This window comes from Somniosus microcephalus, chromosome 1 (genome assembly GCF_052327205.1).
Source record: "Somniosus microcephalus isolate GS21.2 chromosome 1, FLI_Smic_1.0, whole genome shotgun sequence".
NCBI classification, from domain to species: domain Eukaryota; kingdom Metazoa; phylum Chordata; class Chondrichthyes; order Squaliformes; family Somniosidae; genus Somniosus; species Somniosus microcephalus.
Genome location: NC_140987.1, coordinates 17298914 through 17317362, shown reverse-complemented (window position 1 = coordinate 17317362; position 18449 = coordinate 17298914). Strand labels below are relative to the sequence as shown.

General features: G+C 45.5%; 1 protein-coding gene across 3 annotated transcripts in view; it reads left to right on the top strand.

Moving 5' to 3' along the window:
- Positions 1-6644, top strand: part of slc5a6a (solute carrier family 5 member 6a) — a 130058-nt gene extending 123414 nt beyond the window's left edge. The window contains exon 17 of one of the 3 annotated variants that reach the window (XR_015074215.1): positions 5982-6155. Coding sequence is in view for 1 of the 3 variants with exons in the window: in XM_085970600.1 (XP_085826726.1) it covers positions 6034-6208 (175 nt within the window). In the remaining 2 variants the exon portion in view is untranslated. Of the gene's footprint in view, positions 1-5981 lie in introns of all 3 variants that reach the window. The other 2 variants (XR_015074226.1, XM_085970600.1) reach the window with 2 other exon arrangements.
- Positions 6645-18449: the final 11805 nt, after the last annotated feature.

Here is an 18449-nt window from a genome sequence, read left to right as displayed (position 1 = left end):
CAATGCCTGGAAATTAAACATACCAGGTTATTTAACGATCAGGAAGGACAGGCAGGAAGGAAGGGGAGGTGGGTGGCTATGTTAATAAAGGAAGGAATCACTGTAATACAGAGAAATGATATTGGGTCAAAAGATCAGGATAATGAAACAGTTTGGGTGGATGTAAGGAATAATAAGGGGACAAAAACACGAGTGGGCGTAGTCTATAGGCCTCCGAACAGTTGCAACTCTGTTGGACGGAGTATCAATCAGGAAATAGTTGAGGCTTGTAATAAGGGAGCATCTATAATTATGGGGGATTTTAACTATCATATTAATTCGACAAATCAAATTGGGCAGGGCTGCCTTGAGGATGAGTTCATTGAGTGTATTAGGGATGGGTTTCTTGAGCAGTATGTAACTGAACCGACCAGGGGGCAAGCAACCATAGATCTGGTCCTGTGTAACGAGACAGAATTAATTAAAAATGTCCTAGTAAAGGATCCCCTTGGAATGAGTAACCATAACATAGTTGAATTCCATATTCAATTAGAGGGTGAGAAGGTTGGATCTCAAACAAGCGTGCTAAGCTTCAATAAAAGAGACTATGAAGGTATGAGAGCGGAATTGAGTAGAGTGGATTGGGAAAATGGTAAGACGATACATGATCAGTGGTGTACATTTAAGGAGTTATTTTACAACTTCCAAAAAAAATATATTCCACTGAGAAGAAAAGGGTGTAAAAGAAAAGACAGCCATCCGTGGCTAAGTAAAGAAATTAAGGATAGTATTCGACTAAAAACAAGGGCATATAAGGTAGCCAAATCTAGTGGAAGGATAGAGGATTGGGAAAACTTTAAAAGACAGCAAAAAATAACAAAAAGATTGATTAAGAAAGGGAAGATAGATTATGAAAGTAAATTAGCAAAAAATATAAAAACAGATAGTAAGAGTTTTTATAGTTATATAAAAAGAAAAAGGGTGGCTAAAGTAAATGTTGGTCCCTTAGAGGATGAGACCGGGAAATTAATGGTGGGAAATATGGAGATGGCAAAAACACTGAATGAATATTTTGTATCAGTCTTTACAGTAGAAGACACTAAGAATATCCCAACACTGGACAAACAGGGGGCTATAGGGAGGGAGGAGCTAAACACGATCAAAATCACTAAGGAAGTGGTACTCGGTAAAATAATAGGACTCAAGGCGGATAAATCACCTGGACCTGATGGCTTACATCCTAGGGTCTTGAGGGAAGTGGTGGTAGGGATTGTGGATGCATTGGTAATAATTTTCCAAAACTCCCTGGACTCGGCAAAGGTCCCGGCAGATTGGAAAACTGCTAATGTAACACCCTTATTTAAAAAGGGCAGTAGACAGAAGGCTGGAAACTATAGACCGGTTAGCCTAACATCTGTGGTAGGTAAAATATTGGAGTCCATTATTAAGGAGACAGTAACAGGACATTTGGATAATCATAATTTAATAGGACAAAGTCAGCATGGTTTTATGAAGGGGAAGTCATGTTTGACAAATTTGCTGGAGTTCTTTGAGGAAGTAACATATAGGGTGGATAAAGTGGAACCAGTGGACGTAGTGTATTTAGACTCCCAAAAGGCATTTGACAAGGTGCCACACAAGATTATTGCTTAAGATAAAAAATCACGGGATTGGGGGTAATATTCTGGCATGGATAGAGGATTGGCTATCTAACGGAAGGCAGAGAGTTGGGATAAATGGTTCATTCTCAGACTGGCAATCAGTAACTAGTGGTGTTCCGCAGGGGTCAGTGCTGGGTCCCCAACTCTTTACAATCTATATTAACGATTTGGAGGCTGTGTGTAGTAAATGCGGCAAGAGACGTCATTACGCACGTGTGTGTAAATCATCAGGTTCAATTACCTCCTCTGTGACTATTCAGCCTTTAGATAGGGCGTTTTTTGCATCAATTTCTGCTGCATTTGCTCATGGCCTAAACAAAGCTATAGTTACGGCCCAAGTTAATGGGTTGGAAGTGAAGGCCCTTATAGATACGGGCAGTACCGAGAGTTTTATAAGTCTTCAGTTTGCGAAGGAGAAGCATTTGAAAATTTCGCCTGTTACGTATCAGGTGTGTATGGCTCAGACGACTCTCACTTCACAAGTAGCCCGTTGTTGCCTTGTGAAATTGATTCTTCTAGGTACTACGTATACTGATATACGCCTATCTGTTTTGCCTAATCTCTGCGGATATTTGAATGGTCATGATGTGCTGCAGTTACACAAGTCTCTCAGTTTTTCATTTGGAGGGACTAAGCCACTTTTATCTATTTGTGGATTATCCATTTCTCCATTATCACTTTTTTCCAATTTGATGCCGGATTGTAAGCCAATTGCTACCAAGTCAAGAAGGTATAGCAGTCAGGATAGAGAATTTATTAATTCTGAAGTTCAACGTCTCTTATTGGAAGGAATCATTGAACCTAGTTGTTCGCCTTGGCGAGCACAGGTAGTTGTCACGACTAACGAGAGACATAAGAAACGAATGGTGATAGACTATTCCCAAACTATTAATAGGTATACTCAATTAGATGCGTACCCCTTGCCTAAGATTGATGAGCTTATCAACAAAGTATCTCAGTATAAGGTTTTTAGCACTATTGACTTAAAGAGTGCTTATCATCAGATTCCTATTGTTAAGAAGGATCAACCATATACGGCCTTTGAGGCTGGCGGAAAGCTGTATCAGTTTTGCCGAATACCATTTGGTGTTACTAATGGTGTTGCTTGTTTTCAACGGGCAATGGATGCTTTTATAAGTGACTAGCTGAAGTGCCCGGCGGTGCCGAGGCTTTTTCGAGGGAATGTTGTTGTTTGAAGAGAGAGAGAGAGCGACTGGGGGGGAAGAGAGAGCGACTGGGGGGAAGAGAGAGAGCGACTGGGGGGAAGAGAGAGAGCGACTGGGGTGAAGAGAGGAAGGGGGGGAGGGGAAGGGGGGAGGGGAAGGGGGGAGAGGGGGGGAGGGGAAGGGAGGGCGGGAGGGAGGGGGGGAGGGAGGAGATGGGAGGGCAGGAGGAGGGGGAGAGAGGGGGAGGGGGGAGGGCGGGGAAGGGAGGGCGGGGGGGAGGAAGGTGGGGAGGGCGGGGGGGGAGGAATGTAGGGAAGGGGGAAGGGAGGGCAGGGAGGGGAGGGAGGGCGGGGGTCGCCCCCCCCCCGAGGTGAAGACCGCCGATTGCGCGCGCAGCAGGAGCTGAGACGCGGCGTCTCTGTCGGCCGGCGGGCCCGGTTGCCAGGGTAACCGTGACGCTGACCAAGCCAGAGAGAGAGACGCCACGTCTCAGCTGCTCCTGCTGCGCGCGCAGCCCCCCACCCTCCCGCCCGAAGGTCGCGGCCCCCCCGCCCCCCCCCCCGCGCCCCCCCCCCCCAGGGTCGCGGCCCCCCCCCCCCCCCCCCCCCCCGGTGAAGACTGCCGATTGCGGCGGCGCGAGATGTCCGGCGGGCCCGGTTGCCAGGGTAACGCTGGACGCTCAGCAAGCCCCGCCCCCCGGCCAGCCAGAGAGAGACAGCGGGTCTCAGCTCCTGCTGCGCGTGCACCCTAGCGGCGCTTGGCTGAGGCTGGCCCTCCAGCCTTCGAGTGGGGCCGGGAGGTGCCTAGCTCGGGCGTGGGTGCGGAGGAGACGCCGAGGCTTCTAGGCCTACCTGGAAAAACGGGGAAAGGTAGGAAAATTAATGAGATTAGATAAGTTAATTACTTTCTAAATCATTTTTTTTAAAAACAATATGTGTTTTAAAAGCAACGTTTTTTTTTAAGACGTAGAAAGCGGGAAAAAGAAAGGAAAAGTTTGGAATCAAGATGGCGGCGACTCACCTCGGTTCAGAACGATAAAGCCCGGCCACACACGCACCGATTGGCTCGGCGGCACACGCCAGCAACCCGGCGTACGATTGGTCAAGCTCGAGGTCACTCTGTCGGTCACTCTGTCGCTAATGAGCGGATAATGAGATGCTAATGAGCAGAATGTTGAAGGTTTTTGGGATACCGCGGGCGCAATTTTAGCCCGGCCGAAACGTAAATACGCTTAAAACCGTCTCGGAAGCGTAAGCTTTCTTTGGAGGTAACGCGCGCGTAGGTACGCCCTGTAACTTTCGAGTGCATACCCGCAGCGCACACGCGATGACAGACAGACAGACAGACAGATAGACAGATAGACAGAATGACAGAAGTACCGATTTATATATATAGATAACTCTCTCTCTGACACCTTTTCATACTTAGATGACATCACAGTGTGTGGCAAATCAAGGGTGGAGCATGATTCTAATTTAAAAAGATTCCTTCAAGCTGCGGAAAAAGTTGGTTTAACTTTTAATAAAGAGAAGTGTATCTTTTCGACCACTGAGGTAAATCTATTGGGGTATATTATCTCGGGAAACAAGATTAAACCAGATCCAGAACGTCTGCGACCATTGATTGATTTACCTTGTCCTACTAATTCTAAGGCTTTGCAACGAGTTGTTGGACTGTTTTCTTATTATTCTAATTGGATTGCAAATTTTTCACAGAAGATCCGGCCTCTTATTCAGGTTACGACATATCCTCTATCATGGGAGGCCAGGATGTGTTTTGATAATTTTAAAAAGGATATCCTTGGAGCAGTTGTGCATTCTATTGATGAGCAGGTTCCTTTTGTGATTGAGACGGACGCTTCTGATTTTGCAATTGGGGCTACGCTGAACCAAAATGGAAGACCTGTGGCCTTTTTCTCACGTACCTTGAACAATAGTGAAAAAAGGCATTCTTCAATAGAGAAAGAGGCGTATGCAATAGTAGAAGCACTGCGTAAATGGAGACATTATTTATCGGGGCGACATTTTACGTTGGTAACTGATCAAAAGTCTGTGTCCTTTATGTTTGATGTCAAACATTTTGGAAAGATTAAGAATGATAAAATAATGAGGTGGAGGATTGAGTTGGCATGTTACCATTTTGATATAGTTTATCGTCCGGGGAAGGATAATGTTGCTGCTGATGCGCTGTCGAGGGCTTATTGTTCTGTGATTCACGGAGATACGCTTATTAATCTTCACAATGCCTTATGTCATCCTGGGGTTACGAGGATGATACACTTCGTACGCAGTAAGAATTTGCCCTTTTCAGTTGAAGACGTCAAGCGGATGACTTCTTCATGTTCCATCTGTGCTCGGTGTAAACCGAATTTCTTTAAGCCTCAACGAGCTCATCTTATAAAGGCTACTTCTCCTTTTGAACGTTTGAGCGTCGATTTTAAGGGGCCTCTTCAACTACTCAAAACCGATATATATTTACTGTTGTGGATGAGTTTTCAAGGTTCCCTTTTGCTTTTCCTTGTGCAGATGTATCAGCTGCTACAGTTATCAAATGTCTGACTCAACTTTTTGTCATCTTTGGGATGCCTGCGTATATCCATTCGGATCAGGGAAGTTTTTTATGTCTTCCCAGTTGAAGGAATACCTTCAGAGTCGGGGAATTTCTACTAGTAGAACTACCCCATATAATCCCCAGGGTAATGGACAGTGCGAACGATACAATGGGGTGATCTGGAAGGCAGTTATGTTGGCTTTGACATCCCGGAACCTTAAGAATACACAGTGGGAAATGGTACTGCCTGATGCCCTGCATTCCATTAGATCATTGCTTTCAACGGCTACTAATGTGACCCCCCATGAAAGGCTCTTTAACTATCCGCGGAGATCTACTACGGGATATTCGGTACCTTCATGGCTTACTATGCAGGGACCTGTGCTGCTTCGACGCCATGTTAGATTGTCAAAATATGATCCTTTAGTGGAGGAGGTGGAGCTGTTGGAGGCAAATTCCCAATATGCTCATATTCGATTCCAAGATGGGAAAGAAAGTACCGTTTCAATTAAAGACTTGGCTCCTTGTGGTGGCCAGCCCTCTTCTGAGGATATTAACAATAGTCATGGTTCAGATAATGTGGATGCTGTTACAGATACTACGAATATTTCCAATCCGATTGCAGATAATTATACTTCTATTAGTCAGCCCTTGATGGATGTTTATGACCGTCCCAGGTTACCTTCTGATGGGATTTCTAACCCGGAAACTGTTGAAAATCGGGATATGGATAGCCTTCCTGCAGAAGATACTTCTGTGTCTCCTGGTGTGGGAGGGCAAGGAATTTCACCAAGGTTAAGAAGGTCGACACGAACAAGATATCCGGTCGACCGATTGAAAATGGACTTTTAAATTGATAGTAATGTTTTAAAATTGTTGAAATATTATATTATATTGTTTTAGTTGAGAGATACTTAATACTTATGTGCAATGTTACTATTTGTTGTTGTTCACTTAGTATTGTGTCATGTTGAATAGTTTTATTCTTGTCTGTGCATAGTTTTAGTTGTAAATAATTAATTATAAATTGTAAAGGTTATTTAGGTTGGAGTATATTTTAAAAGGCGGGGTGAATGTGGTGATTATTCTTTATGTTTAGTAAGAAGTATTGTGATTGGTTGTTTGTTTCCTGCCTTGGGATATATGCTGTAATCTCATTGGTAGTTGATGTCATGTGATTTGTGGTGGCCATCTTAAATTCAGTTCTTTCCAGCTTTGGTTGGGACTGGGTGTGGAAAGATGTGCTACAGGATTTTAAAGTTAATAAAGCCTAGATTAGAAAGGCAAATCTATTCTTTATTTCAGCAAGTTATTATCTTAATGGCAAGAAACTGGAAAGTACTGAAGTAGAAAGGGATCTGGGGGTCCTGGTGCACGAAACTCAAAAGGTTAGTATGCAGGTGCAGCAAGTGATTAAGAAGGCCAATGGAATGTTGGCTTTCATTGCTAGGGGGATAGTATATAAAAATAGGGAGGTATTGCTTCAGTTGTACAAGGTATTGGTGAGACCGCACCTGGAATACTGCATACAGTTTTGGTGTCCATACTTAAGAAAAGACATACTTGCTCTCGAGTCAGTACAAAGAAGGTTCACTCGGTTAATCCCGGGGATGAGGGAATGGACATATGAGGAGAGGTTGAGTAGATTGGGACTCTACTCATTGGAGTTCAGAAGAATGAGGGGTGATCTTATTGAAACATATAAGATTGTGAAGGGGTTGGATCGGGTGGATGCGGGGAAGATGTTCCCGATGATGGGTGAAACTAGAACTAGGGGGCATAGTCTTAGAATAAGGGGCTGCTCTTTCAAAACTGAGATGAGGAGGAACTACTTCACCCAGAGGGTGGTAGGTCCATGGAATATGCTGCCCCAAAAAGCTGTAGAAGCTACATCATTACATAAATTTAAAACAGAAATAGACAGTTCCCTAGAAGTAAAGGGAATTAAGGGTTACGGGGAGCGGGCAGGAATTTGGACATGAGTCTAGGTTCGGATCGGTCATGGCCCTGTGGGTAGCGGAGCGGGCCCAGGGGCCGTGTAGCCTGATCCTGCTCCTATTTCGTGTGTCTAATTGTTAGATTCAGGAGATGGTTCTGTGATAGTAGATTGGCGGTTTGGATCAGATCAGCCATGATCTTATTGAATGGCGGAGCAGGCTCGAGGGGCCGATTGGCCTACTCCTGCTCCTATTTCTTATGTTCTTATGTTCTTAGAACTATGGGGAAAGAGCCCGGGAGTGGGACTAATTGGATAGCTCTTTCAAAGAGCCGGCACGGGCTGAATGGTCTCCTGTGCTTTAATATTCTATGAACTCACCCAGCCAAGCTTCCACCTGAATTTTAAACTCCCCTAATTCCATCACCTTAACTGGAAGATCAGTCCAAATGCCAACTTCTTGTGAGTAAAGACAATTATTAAAGTTGCTGCTCACGATCTGGTCTCCTCTACATTGAGGAGACCAAACGCAGATTGGGTGACCGCTTTGTGGAACACCTCCGTTCAGTCCGTAAGGGTGATTTCGAGCTTCCGGTTGCCTGTCATTTTAATTCACCGCTCCATTCCCACTCAGACCTCACCGTCCTCGGCCTCTTGCATTGTTCCACGGAAGCTCAGTGCAAGCTCGAGGAACAGCGCCTCATCTTCCGATTAGGCACTTTACAGCCTTCCGGACTCAATATCGAGTTCAACATTTTCAGATCATAACCTCGGCCCCTGTCATATTTTTATATATTTTTTATCCACAATTTTGGTTTGTGACTTTTCCTTTTTTTCTCTCTCCCACATGGCAGCTGTCTCTCACTCTGCCAGCGCATTTCACACTTCATCTAGAGCCATCTTTTGTCTCTTTACCTGTCCTATTACCATCTCGTCTCGCCTTGAATATCTCTTAATGTCTCTTCACCTCTCAGAACTTCCCTTTTATTCTTTCATCCCCTCCCCCATTTCCCAGCCCCCAAACTTGCTTTTTAATCGGTTTCATTTCCTGCTTTTTTCTCAGTCCTGACGAAGGGTCTTCGACCTGAAACGTTAACTCTGTTTCTCTCTCCACAGATGTTGCCTGGCCTGCTGAGTTTTTCCAGCGTTATCTGTTGTTATTTCGGATTTCCAACATCCGCAGTATTTTGCTATCGTACAATTATTAAAGATCTGTTTCAACTTAGAATCATAGAATGGTTACAGCACAGAAGAAGGCCATTCAGACCGTCGAGCCCACGCCGGTTCCTTGCAAGAGCCACCTCAGTTAGTTCCACTCCCCTGCCCTTTCCCTGTAGCCCTGCAATTCTTTTTCCTTCAGGTACTTATCCAATTCCCTTTTGAAAGCCATGATTGAGTCTGTCTCCACCACCCTTTCAGGCAGTGCATTCCAGATCATAACCACTCGCTGCATGAAAAAGTTTTTTCTTATGTCGCCTTTGGTTCTTTTGCCAATCACCTTAAACCTGTGTTCTCTGGTTCTCGACCCTTCCGCCAATGGGAACAGTTTCTCTCTATCTACTCTGTCCAGACTCCTCGTGATTTTGAACACCTCTATCAAATCTCCTCTCAACCTTCTCTGCTCTAAGGAGAACAACCCCAGCTTCTCCAGTCGATCTACATAACTGAAGTCCCTCATCCCTGGAGCCATTCTCGTAAATCTTTTCTGCACCATCTCTAAGACCTTCATATCCTTCCTAAAGTGCGGTGCCCAGAATTGGACACAATACTCCAGTTGAGGCCGAACCAGTGTTTTATACAAGTTCATCATAATTTCCATGCTTTTATACTCTATGCCTCTATTCATGAAGCCCAGGATCCTGTAAGCATTTTTAACCGCTTTCTCAACCTGCCATGCCACCTTCAACGATTTGTGCACATATACCCCCAGGTCTCTCTGCTCATGCACCCCCTTTAGGATTGTACCCTTTAGTTTATATTTTCTCTCTTCATTCTTTCTACCAAAATGTATCACTTTGCACTTTTCTGCATTAAATTTCATCTGCCACGTGTCCGCCCATTCCACCAGCCTGTCTATGTCTATCACTATCCTCCTCACTGTTCACTATACTTCCAAGTTTTGTGTCATCTGCATATTTTGAAATTGTGCCCTGTACACCCAAGTCCAAGCCATTAATATATATCAAGAAAAGCAGTGGTCCTAGTACCAACCCCTGGGGAACACCACTGTATACCTTCCTCCAGTCCGAAAAACAACTGTTCACCACTACTCTCTGTTTCTTGTCACTTTGCCAATTTCGTATCCCTTTTATTCTATGGGCTTTAACTTTGCTGGCAAGCCACTTTGTCGAACACCTTTTGGAAGTCCATTTACACCACGTCAACCGCATTGCCCTCATCAACCCTCTCTGTTACCTCATCAAAAAACTCGATGAAGTTGGTTAAACACGATTTGCCTTTAACAAATCTGTGCCTTAATTAATCCACACTTGTCCAAATGACTGTTAATTTTGTCTCTGATTATTGTTTCTAAAAGCTTCCCCACTACTGAGGTTAAACTGACTGGCCTGTAGTTGCTGGGTTTATCTTTACACCCTTTTTTGAACAAGGCTGTAATATTTGCAATTCTCCAGTCCTCTGGCACCACCCCTGTTTCTAAGGTGGATTGGAAGATTATGGCCAGTACCTCCACGATTTCTTCCTTCACTTCCCTCGGCATCCTAGGATGCATCCCATCTGGTCCTGATGACTTATCTACTTTAAGTACAGCCAGCCTTTCTCATGCCTCCTCTTTATCAATTGACTGACATTAACATGATAGTTTGTGGTCCCTTCATCTATGGCATTTATTCAAACTTACAAATACATAAGACTAGACAGTGAGTGTGGGCAGGTTAATGATAATGATGGTTTGATCTGACAATGGAATGACTTTTTTTAATATTCATTCCTGGGATGTGGGCGGCGCTGGCAAGGCCAGCATTTATTGCCCATCCCTAATTGACCTTGAGAAGGTGGTGGTGAGCCGCCTTCTTGAACCGCTGCAATCCATGTGGTGAACGTACTCCCACAGTGCTGTTAGGTAGGGAGTTCCAGGATTTTGACCCAGCGACAATGAAGGATCGGCTGATATACTTCCAAGTCAGGATGATGTGTGACTTGGAGGGGAACTTGGAGGTGGTGGTGTTCCCATGCCCCTACTGCCTTTGTCCTTCTAGGTGGTAGAGGTCGTGAGTTTGGGAGGTGCTGCCGTGCATCTTGTAGATGGTACACACTGCAGCCATGATACGCCGGTGGTGGAGGGAGTGAATGTTTAAGGTGGTCGATTGGGTGCCAATCAAGCGGGCTGCTTTGTCCTGAATGATGTCGAGCTTCTTGAGTGTTGTTGGAGCTCCACTTATCCAGGCAAGTGGAGAGTATTCCCTCACACTCCTGACTTGTGCCTTGTAGATGGTGGAAAGGCTTTGGTGAGTCAGGAGGTGAGACACTCACCACAGAATACCTAGCCCCTGACCTGCTCTTGTTGCCACGGTATTTATGTGGCTGGTCCAGTTAAGTTTCTGGTTAATGGTGACCCCCAAGGAGTGAATCGGATTGGCTGAAGACTGACTTCTCTGATGGTGGGGACGTCAGGAGGAGGCCGATATGGATCATCCACTCGGCACTTCTGACTGAAAATGATTGCAAACGCTTCAGATTTATCTTTTGCACTTGCGTGCTGGGCTCCGTCATCATTGAGGATGGGGATATTCATGGAGCCTCCTTCTCCCGTTAGTTGTTTAGTGGTCCACCACCATTCACGACTGGATGTGCCATGACTGCAGAGCTTGGATCTGATCCGTTGATTGTGGGATCACTTAGCCCCGTCTATAACATGCTGCTTTGGTTGTTTAGCATACATGTAGTCCTGTGTTGCAGCTTCCCAGGTTGGCACCTCATTTTTAGGTATGCCTGGTGCTGCTCCCAGCATGCTCTTCTGCACTCCTCATTGAACCAGGGTTGGTCCCGTGGCTTGATGGTAATGGTAGAGTGAGGGATATGCCGGGCCATGAGGTTACAGATTGTGGTGGAATACAATTCTGCTGCTGCTGATGGCCCACAGTGCCTCATGGATGCCCAGTTTTGAGCTGCTAGATCTGTTCTGAATCTATCCCATTTAGCACAGTGGTAGTGCCACACAACACGATGGAGGGTGTCCTCAGTGTGAAGGCAAGATTTTGTCTCCACAAGGACTGTGCGGGTGGTCACTACTGTCATGGACAGTTGCATCTGTGACAGGTAGATTGGTGAGGATGAGGTCAATTAGGCTTTCCCTCATGTTAGTTCTCTCACCACCTGTCGCAGGCCCAGACTGGCAGCTATGTCCTTCAGGACTCGGCCAGCTCGGTCAGTAGTGGTGCTCCCGAGCCACTCTTGGTGATGGACATTGAAGTCCCCCACCCAGAGTACACTCTGTGCGCTTGCTACTCTCAGTGCTTCTTCCAAGTGGTGTTCAACAGGGAGGAGTACTGATTCATCAGCTGAGGGAGGGCGGTAGGCGGTAATCAGCAGGAGGTTTCCTTGCCCGTGATTGACCTGTAGCCAAGAGGCTTCATGGGGTCTGGAGTGAATGTTGACGACTCACGGGGCCACTTCTTCCCGACTGTATACCACTGAGCTGATTCCGAGAGTAATTCCATCAGGCTGTTGCATGACTCGTCTGCGGGACAGCTCTCCCAGTTTTGGCAAGTCCCCAGATGTTAGTGAGGGTCGACTGGGCTGGTGTGCCATTGTCGTGTCCATAGCCGAGGTCGATGCCGGGTGGTCCGTCCGGTTTTATTCTTATTATTGTCTTTCATAGCGGTTAAGTACAACTGTGAGTGGCTTGCAAACCATTTCAGAGGGCAGTTAAGAGTCAACCAAATTGCTGTGGGTCTGGAGTTACATATAGGCCAGACTGGGAAAGGACATTAGTGAACCAGATGGGATTTTACGACAATCCGACAGTTTCGTGGTCATTACAGATACTAGCTTTTTATTTAATTAACTGAATTGGGATTTGAACTCACGTCTCTGGATCATTACTGCTTTGCGGAACACCTCCATTCAGTCCGTAAGGGTGACCCCGAGCTTCCGGTCGCCTGTCATTTCAATTCACCGCCCCATTCCCACTCAGACCTCACCGTCCGCGGCCTCTTGCATTGTTCCACAGAAGCTCAGCGTAAGCTCGAGGAACAGCACCTCATCTTCTGATTAGGCACTTTACAGCCTTCCGGACTCAATATCGAGTTCAACATTTTCAGATCATAACCTCGGCCCCTATCATTTTTATATATTTTTTATCCACACTTTTGGTTTGTGCCTTTTCCTTTTTTTTCTCTCCCACATGGCAGCTGTCTCTCACTCTGCCAGCGCATTTCACACTTCATCTAGAGCCATCCTTTGTTTCTTTACCTGTCCTATTACCATCTCGTCTCGCCTTGAATATCTCTTGATGTCTCTTCTTTCATCCCCTCCCCCATTTCCCAGCCCCCAAACTGTCCTTTTAATCTGTTTCATTTCCTGCCTTTCTTTCTCAGTTCTGACGAAGGGTTTCGACCTGAAAATTTGACTCTGTTTCTCTCACCACAGATGTTGCCTGGCCTGCTGAGTTTTTCCAGCGTTTTCTGTTGTTATCTCTGGATCATTAGTTTGGATTAACTAGTATAGTAAGCTAACCACTATGCCACTGTTCCCAATTTGGTATTCCTGTTTTTTTTTTGCTTTACCTCGTTCTCTGACCTCTTTTCAAACCAGGCGTCCTGCTGCACTATGCGACTTGGCGCTTCCCTGAGACTGCTCAATGAAAGATAAAATCATCATTTCAAAGTTGAATTTCATGTCATTTTTTCCACTATACTTTATCTTCACTGCACTGAAAATTAAACACATTGGGGTCAATTTTCATTCCCTGCACCTGGCATTAACAATAACAACTTGCATTTATATAGCGATTTTAACAACAACAACAACAACTTGTATTTATATAGCGCCTTTAAGGTAGTGAAACGTCCCAAGGAGTATTTTAAAACAAAAAATTTGACACCGAGCCACATAAGGATAAATTAGGGCAGGTGACCAAAAGCTTGGTCAAAGAGGTAGGTTTTAAGGAGCATCTTAAAGGAGGAGAGGTAGCGAGTCAGAGAGGTTTAGGCAGGGTATTCCAGAGCTTAGGGCCCAGGCAGCTGAAGGCACGGCCACCAATGGTTGAGTGATTATAATCAGGGATGTTCAAGAGGGCAGAATTAGAGGAACTCAGATATCTCGGGGTGGGGGGGGGAGGTTGTGGGGCTGAAGGAGATTACAGAGATAGGAAGGGGGCAAGGACAGGGAGGGATTTGAAAACAAGGACGGGAATTTTGACGTCGTAAAACATCCCAAGCCGCTTCATGGGAGCGTTTTGAAAGGGGCCAACCACCCTGCAACATTTGCATATTGAATTATCATTGGCCCGCAGGCATCTGTAAGGAATACCTATTATATTCACGTGATCACATGCTGAGTTGTCATTGGCCTGCAGGCATCTGTAAGGACTACTATTGTTTTGAAGACCCAGGCTAGGGGTCCTAATGCCATGCTTCCCCCACTGGTGCTGCTATGAGTAAGATCACAGACCTAATGCTTAATAAAAGAGTTAAACTGTAATACTCCGTTGTCCTGCAATTTATTATTTTTATACAAAGTGTTCAAAACAAGACATGGTGTCAGAATAGGGATTGAAAATGGACATCGTTGGAGCTCCCTTGCCTCGAATGGATTGGAAATCTTTGAACTTACCTGGAGAATGGCGCAAGTTCAAGCAACACGTGGAGTTGATGTTCTCGGGTCCGCTGAAAAGCAAAGGGGAGGAAGAAAGATGCAGCTACCTACTCCTGTGGCTCGGAGAAAAAGGGAGAGACATTTTTAACACATGGTCTCTCACCGCGGATGAAGCAAAGGTACTGAAAAGTTATTTTGACCGTTTTGAATCATATGTGATGTCCAAGACAAATACGATATTTGCTAGTTACAAGTTTCAGGAGAAAGTACAAGGAGCTAGTGAGTCATTTGAACAGTTCGTGACGGAGTTAAAACTGCTGGTAAAAGACTGTGAATATGCAGATAAAGATGAGATGGTCAGAGACCGCATCGTGTTTGGAATACATTCAGCTAAAGTGAGAGAGAAACTTTTGAAGGTTGGGTCCGGGCTAACGCTGGACAAAGCTATGGACATAGCTAGATCGCACAAGATAGCCCAAGCACAGTTGAAAACCATAACCAGTGCCACGAGCAGCTCGTGTGAACAGACAGTGCACGCAGTTAATAGACACACACCAAAGAACACCACCCAGAGAGCGTGTTTCAGAACAGAACAGAGAGAGTTCTAAAAATGAGCGACACAGACATAAAACGCTTCAAAAACTGTGGATATTGTGGAAACAAGATGCATGGAGAAAAGGAGCACTGCCCTGCCAAAGGAAGGCAATGTGGTAAACGGAACCACTTTGTCAAAGTTTGCAGGACCATTTTTGGAAAAACAGTACACACAGTTAGTGACAGCCAAATGCCAGATAGAGAGCCAAATGCAGAGGAACTGTTTATTGATTCTGTGTCACAGAAAAAACAGATTTCAGAGACTGAGCAAGCCTTTGCCGATATTGAGATAGGAAAACAGGGCACAGAGCTTAAGTTTAATCTAGACACTGAAGCTCAGGTTAATGTAATTCCTCTGAGTGAGTATCATAGCTTGAAGGATGAGTGTGAGCTACAGCCCACCTCACGCAGACTGACCAGCTATGGGGGTGAGCAGCTCATTGTAAAAGGCACATGCGTGATGAAATGCAAGTACAAAGAAAGCGACATGATGTTGGACTTTTACATTGTTTAGACAAGTACCTCATCAAGCTAGTGCTATCATTGACAGCACCAGTTGAGAAGCAGACAGTCATGGAGGAGTTTGCTGACGTTTTCAAAGGAATCGGACTATTCCCAGGTGAATGTACTATTCACCTTGACCCAGCAGCAACCCCTGTGGTTTGCCCACCGAGAAGGATACCCCTTGCTCTATGTAGTCACCTGAAGGAGGAGCTGCAGAGCATGGTGAATACAGAAATCATCGTCCAGGAAACAGAACCGACAGAGTGGGTCAACGCGTGAATAGTGGTTGAGAAACCACGTGCAGGCAAGCTTAGAGTCTGTCTCGACCCCAGAGATTTGAACGAGGCTATCAAATGCCCCCACTACCCTCTACCAACGCTAGATGACATCACACCCAAGCTAGTGGGAGCACGTTACTTCAGTGTAATGGACGCATGATCAGGATACTGGACTATCAAGCTCACGGAAGAGTCATCTAAGCTAACAATGTTCAACACACCATTTGGACACCACCGATTTCTGCATTTACCATTTGGTCTTAGCTCAGGATGAATTCCAGCGGATGATCGACGAAACTTATAAAGGCCTCGATGGAATAGTCGCAATCGTAGACGACATCCTCATCTATGGCAGGAATAGAGAGGAACATGACAGGAACCTCTGTGCGATGCCACAAAGATCACGGGAGAAAGGTATCCGGCTCAACCCCGAGAAAAGCATAATCAGATCCACCGAGATCAGTTATTTTGGGCATTGCCTCTCAACTGATGGCATTAAGCCGGATCCAGAGAAAATCTCTGCCATCAAGAAGATGGAGCCGCCGAAGAACCGCGCAGAGCTAGAGACAGTACTAGGCATGGTTAACTACTTAGCCAAGTTTGCCCCGAGCCTCTCCGAAATCAACGCACCCATGCGTCAGTTGCTCAAACAATCCAATGAGTTCCTGTGGGACAAACAACATGACACAGCATTTCAGAAAATGAAAGACCTAATCACCATAGAACCAGGACCAGTTCTTGCCAACTTCGACCCCAACAAAGAGCTCAGACTATAAGTGGACACGTCAAAGTACGGACTAGGAGCAGTATTACTGCAAGAAGGAAAGCCCATCGGCTACGCTTCCAGATCTCTAACAGACAGTGAAGTCAACTATGCTCAAATCGAGAAAGAGCTATATGCAACTTTGTTTGGATGTAAGTGTTTCCACCAGTACATCTATGGCCGACAAGTCATTGTGGAATCCGACCACAAGCCCCTCGAGTCAATCATGAGGAAACCACTAGCCGCAGCCCCACCAAGGCTACAAGAATGATCCTTCAGCTACAGAAGTACGACTTCACAATCATTCACCGTCCAGACAAAGACATTCCTGTCGCAGACACGCTCTCCAGAAAGTCTCTTAGCTATCAGGACAGCAGCCTCAGTGAAGGCATAGATGTGCAGGTGCACATGGTGTACAACAGCTTACCTGTGAGTGACTCAAAACTGAAGGAGATCCGAGCAGGAACAGAGAAAGATGCATAACTCACACTGCTGAGCAAAGTCATACATGAAGGATGGCCTGAGGAAAGGAGGAAATGCCCTCAGAGCATATCTCAATTCTGGAACCACAGAGACGAACTGTCACAAATCAACAGAATCATCTTCAAAGGGGAGAAAACCATCATTCCTACCAGTCTCAGAGTAGAGATGTTGACAAAAATTCATGCTGGACATATGGGCATGGAAAAATGCAAACAAAGAGCACGTGACATTATGTTTTGGCCCGGAATGTGCAAACACATTGAGGACATTGTCGGAAAATGTTCCATTTGACTAGAACGCCGCCCATCAAATGTCAAAGAGCCCATGATACCTCAACGTATCCCAGACAGGCCCTGGCAGGTTGCGGCAACGGATCTGTTCACATGGAACAACGAGGACTACATAGTGACTGTTGATTACTACAGCAGATTTTTTGAACTGGACAAGCTTCACAGCACCACATCTGCAGCTGTGATCCACAAGCTAAAGGCAGCCTTTGCCAGGCATGGCATGGTAGAGACTTTAGTCTCAGACAATGGCCCCCAATACAAATCAAAAGAGTTCGAGTCGTTTGCCAAGGCATGGGATTTCACACATGTCACATCAAGCCCACATTACCCTCAAAGTAATGGCCTTGCTGAAAAAACTGTCCAGATTGCAAAAACACTCATGGACAAAGCCAAAGTGGACAAAAGAGACTCCGACATCAGTCTCCTTGAGTACTGCAACACTTCGGTTGACAACTTCAAGTCACCAGCACAGCTGTTGATGAGCCGCAGTCTTCGCTCAATCCTTCCAAGCACCAACCAGCAGCTGCAGCCAGAGATCGTCAGCTGCAAGCAAGTGCATGCAAAACGTGTACAGAGACAGCAACACCAAAAGAGATACTATGACAGGTCAGCTAGACTACTGCCGCCGCTGCACAATAGAGAATCTGTCAGAATCCAGGAGCATGACTACTGGAAGCCAGCAGACGTCATCCAGCCAGCTGACACTGAGCGATCGTATCACATCCGCACCCCAGAAGGACAGTTGTACCACCGCACCTCCTGAACACCAAGGAACAACACCGTCATTCCGATGAGAAGATCAGTTCAACAGAGTGTGATGAACAGAGCAATACACAAAACACATCATACTTACCTGAACCTAAATCTGCACCTGAATTGTTGACCGATTCAGGAGCATTCTCAGTTTCATACCACACAAGGTCGGGATGAGAGGTCAAGCCTAGAGTTATCCTTGACTTGTGAACTGTCAAAGGGTGTAGGCGGATCGCTGCCCTAAAAAAAAACTGTACATCGTTATTGAAACGTTGAGATGTTTTCAGTGCTAGTTAAATGCTGAGTTTACTTATATGTTTATGCTACTGAGAACATTATGTAGAAGAAAGGTTTAAAAGTAATGCATAACATTTTTCTTTTAAAAGAAAGGGGATGTAACATTTGCATATTGAATTACCATTGGCCCGCATGCATCTGTAAGGAATACCTATTATATTCACGTGATCACATGCTGAGTTGTCATTGGCCTGCAGGCATCTGTAAGGACTACTACTGATTTGAAGACCCAGGCTAGGGGTCCTAATGCCATGCTTCCCCCACTGGTGCTGCTATGAGTAAGATCACAGACCTAATGCGTAATAAAAGAGTTAAACTGTAATACTCCGTTGTCCTGCAATATATTATTTATATACAAAGTGTGTAAAACAAGACACGTCCGATGTCCAAAGTGCCCGCCTAGTTCAGGGTGCTAGGC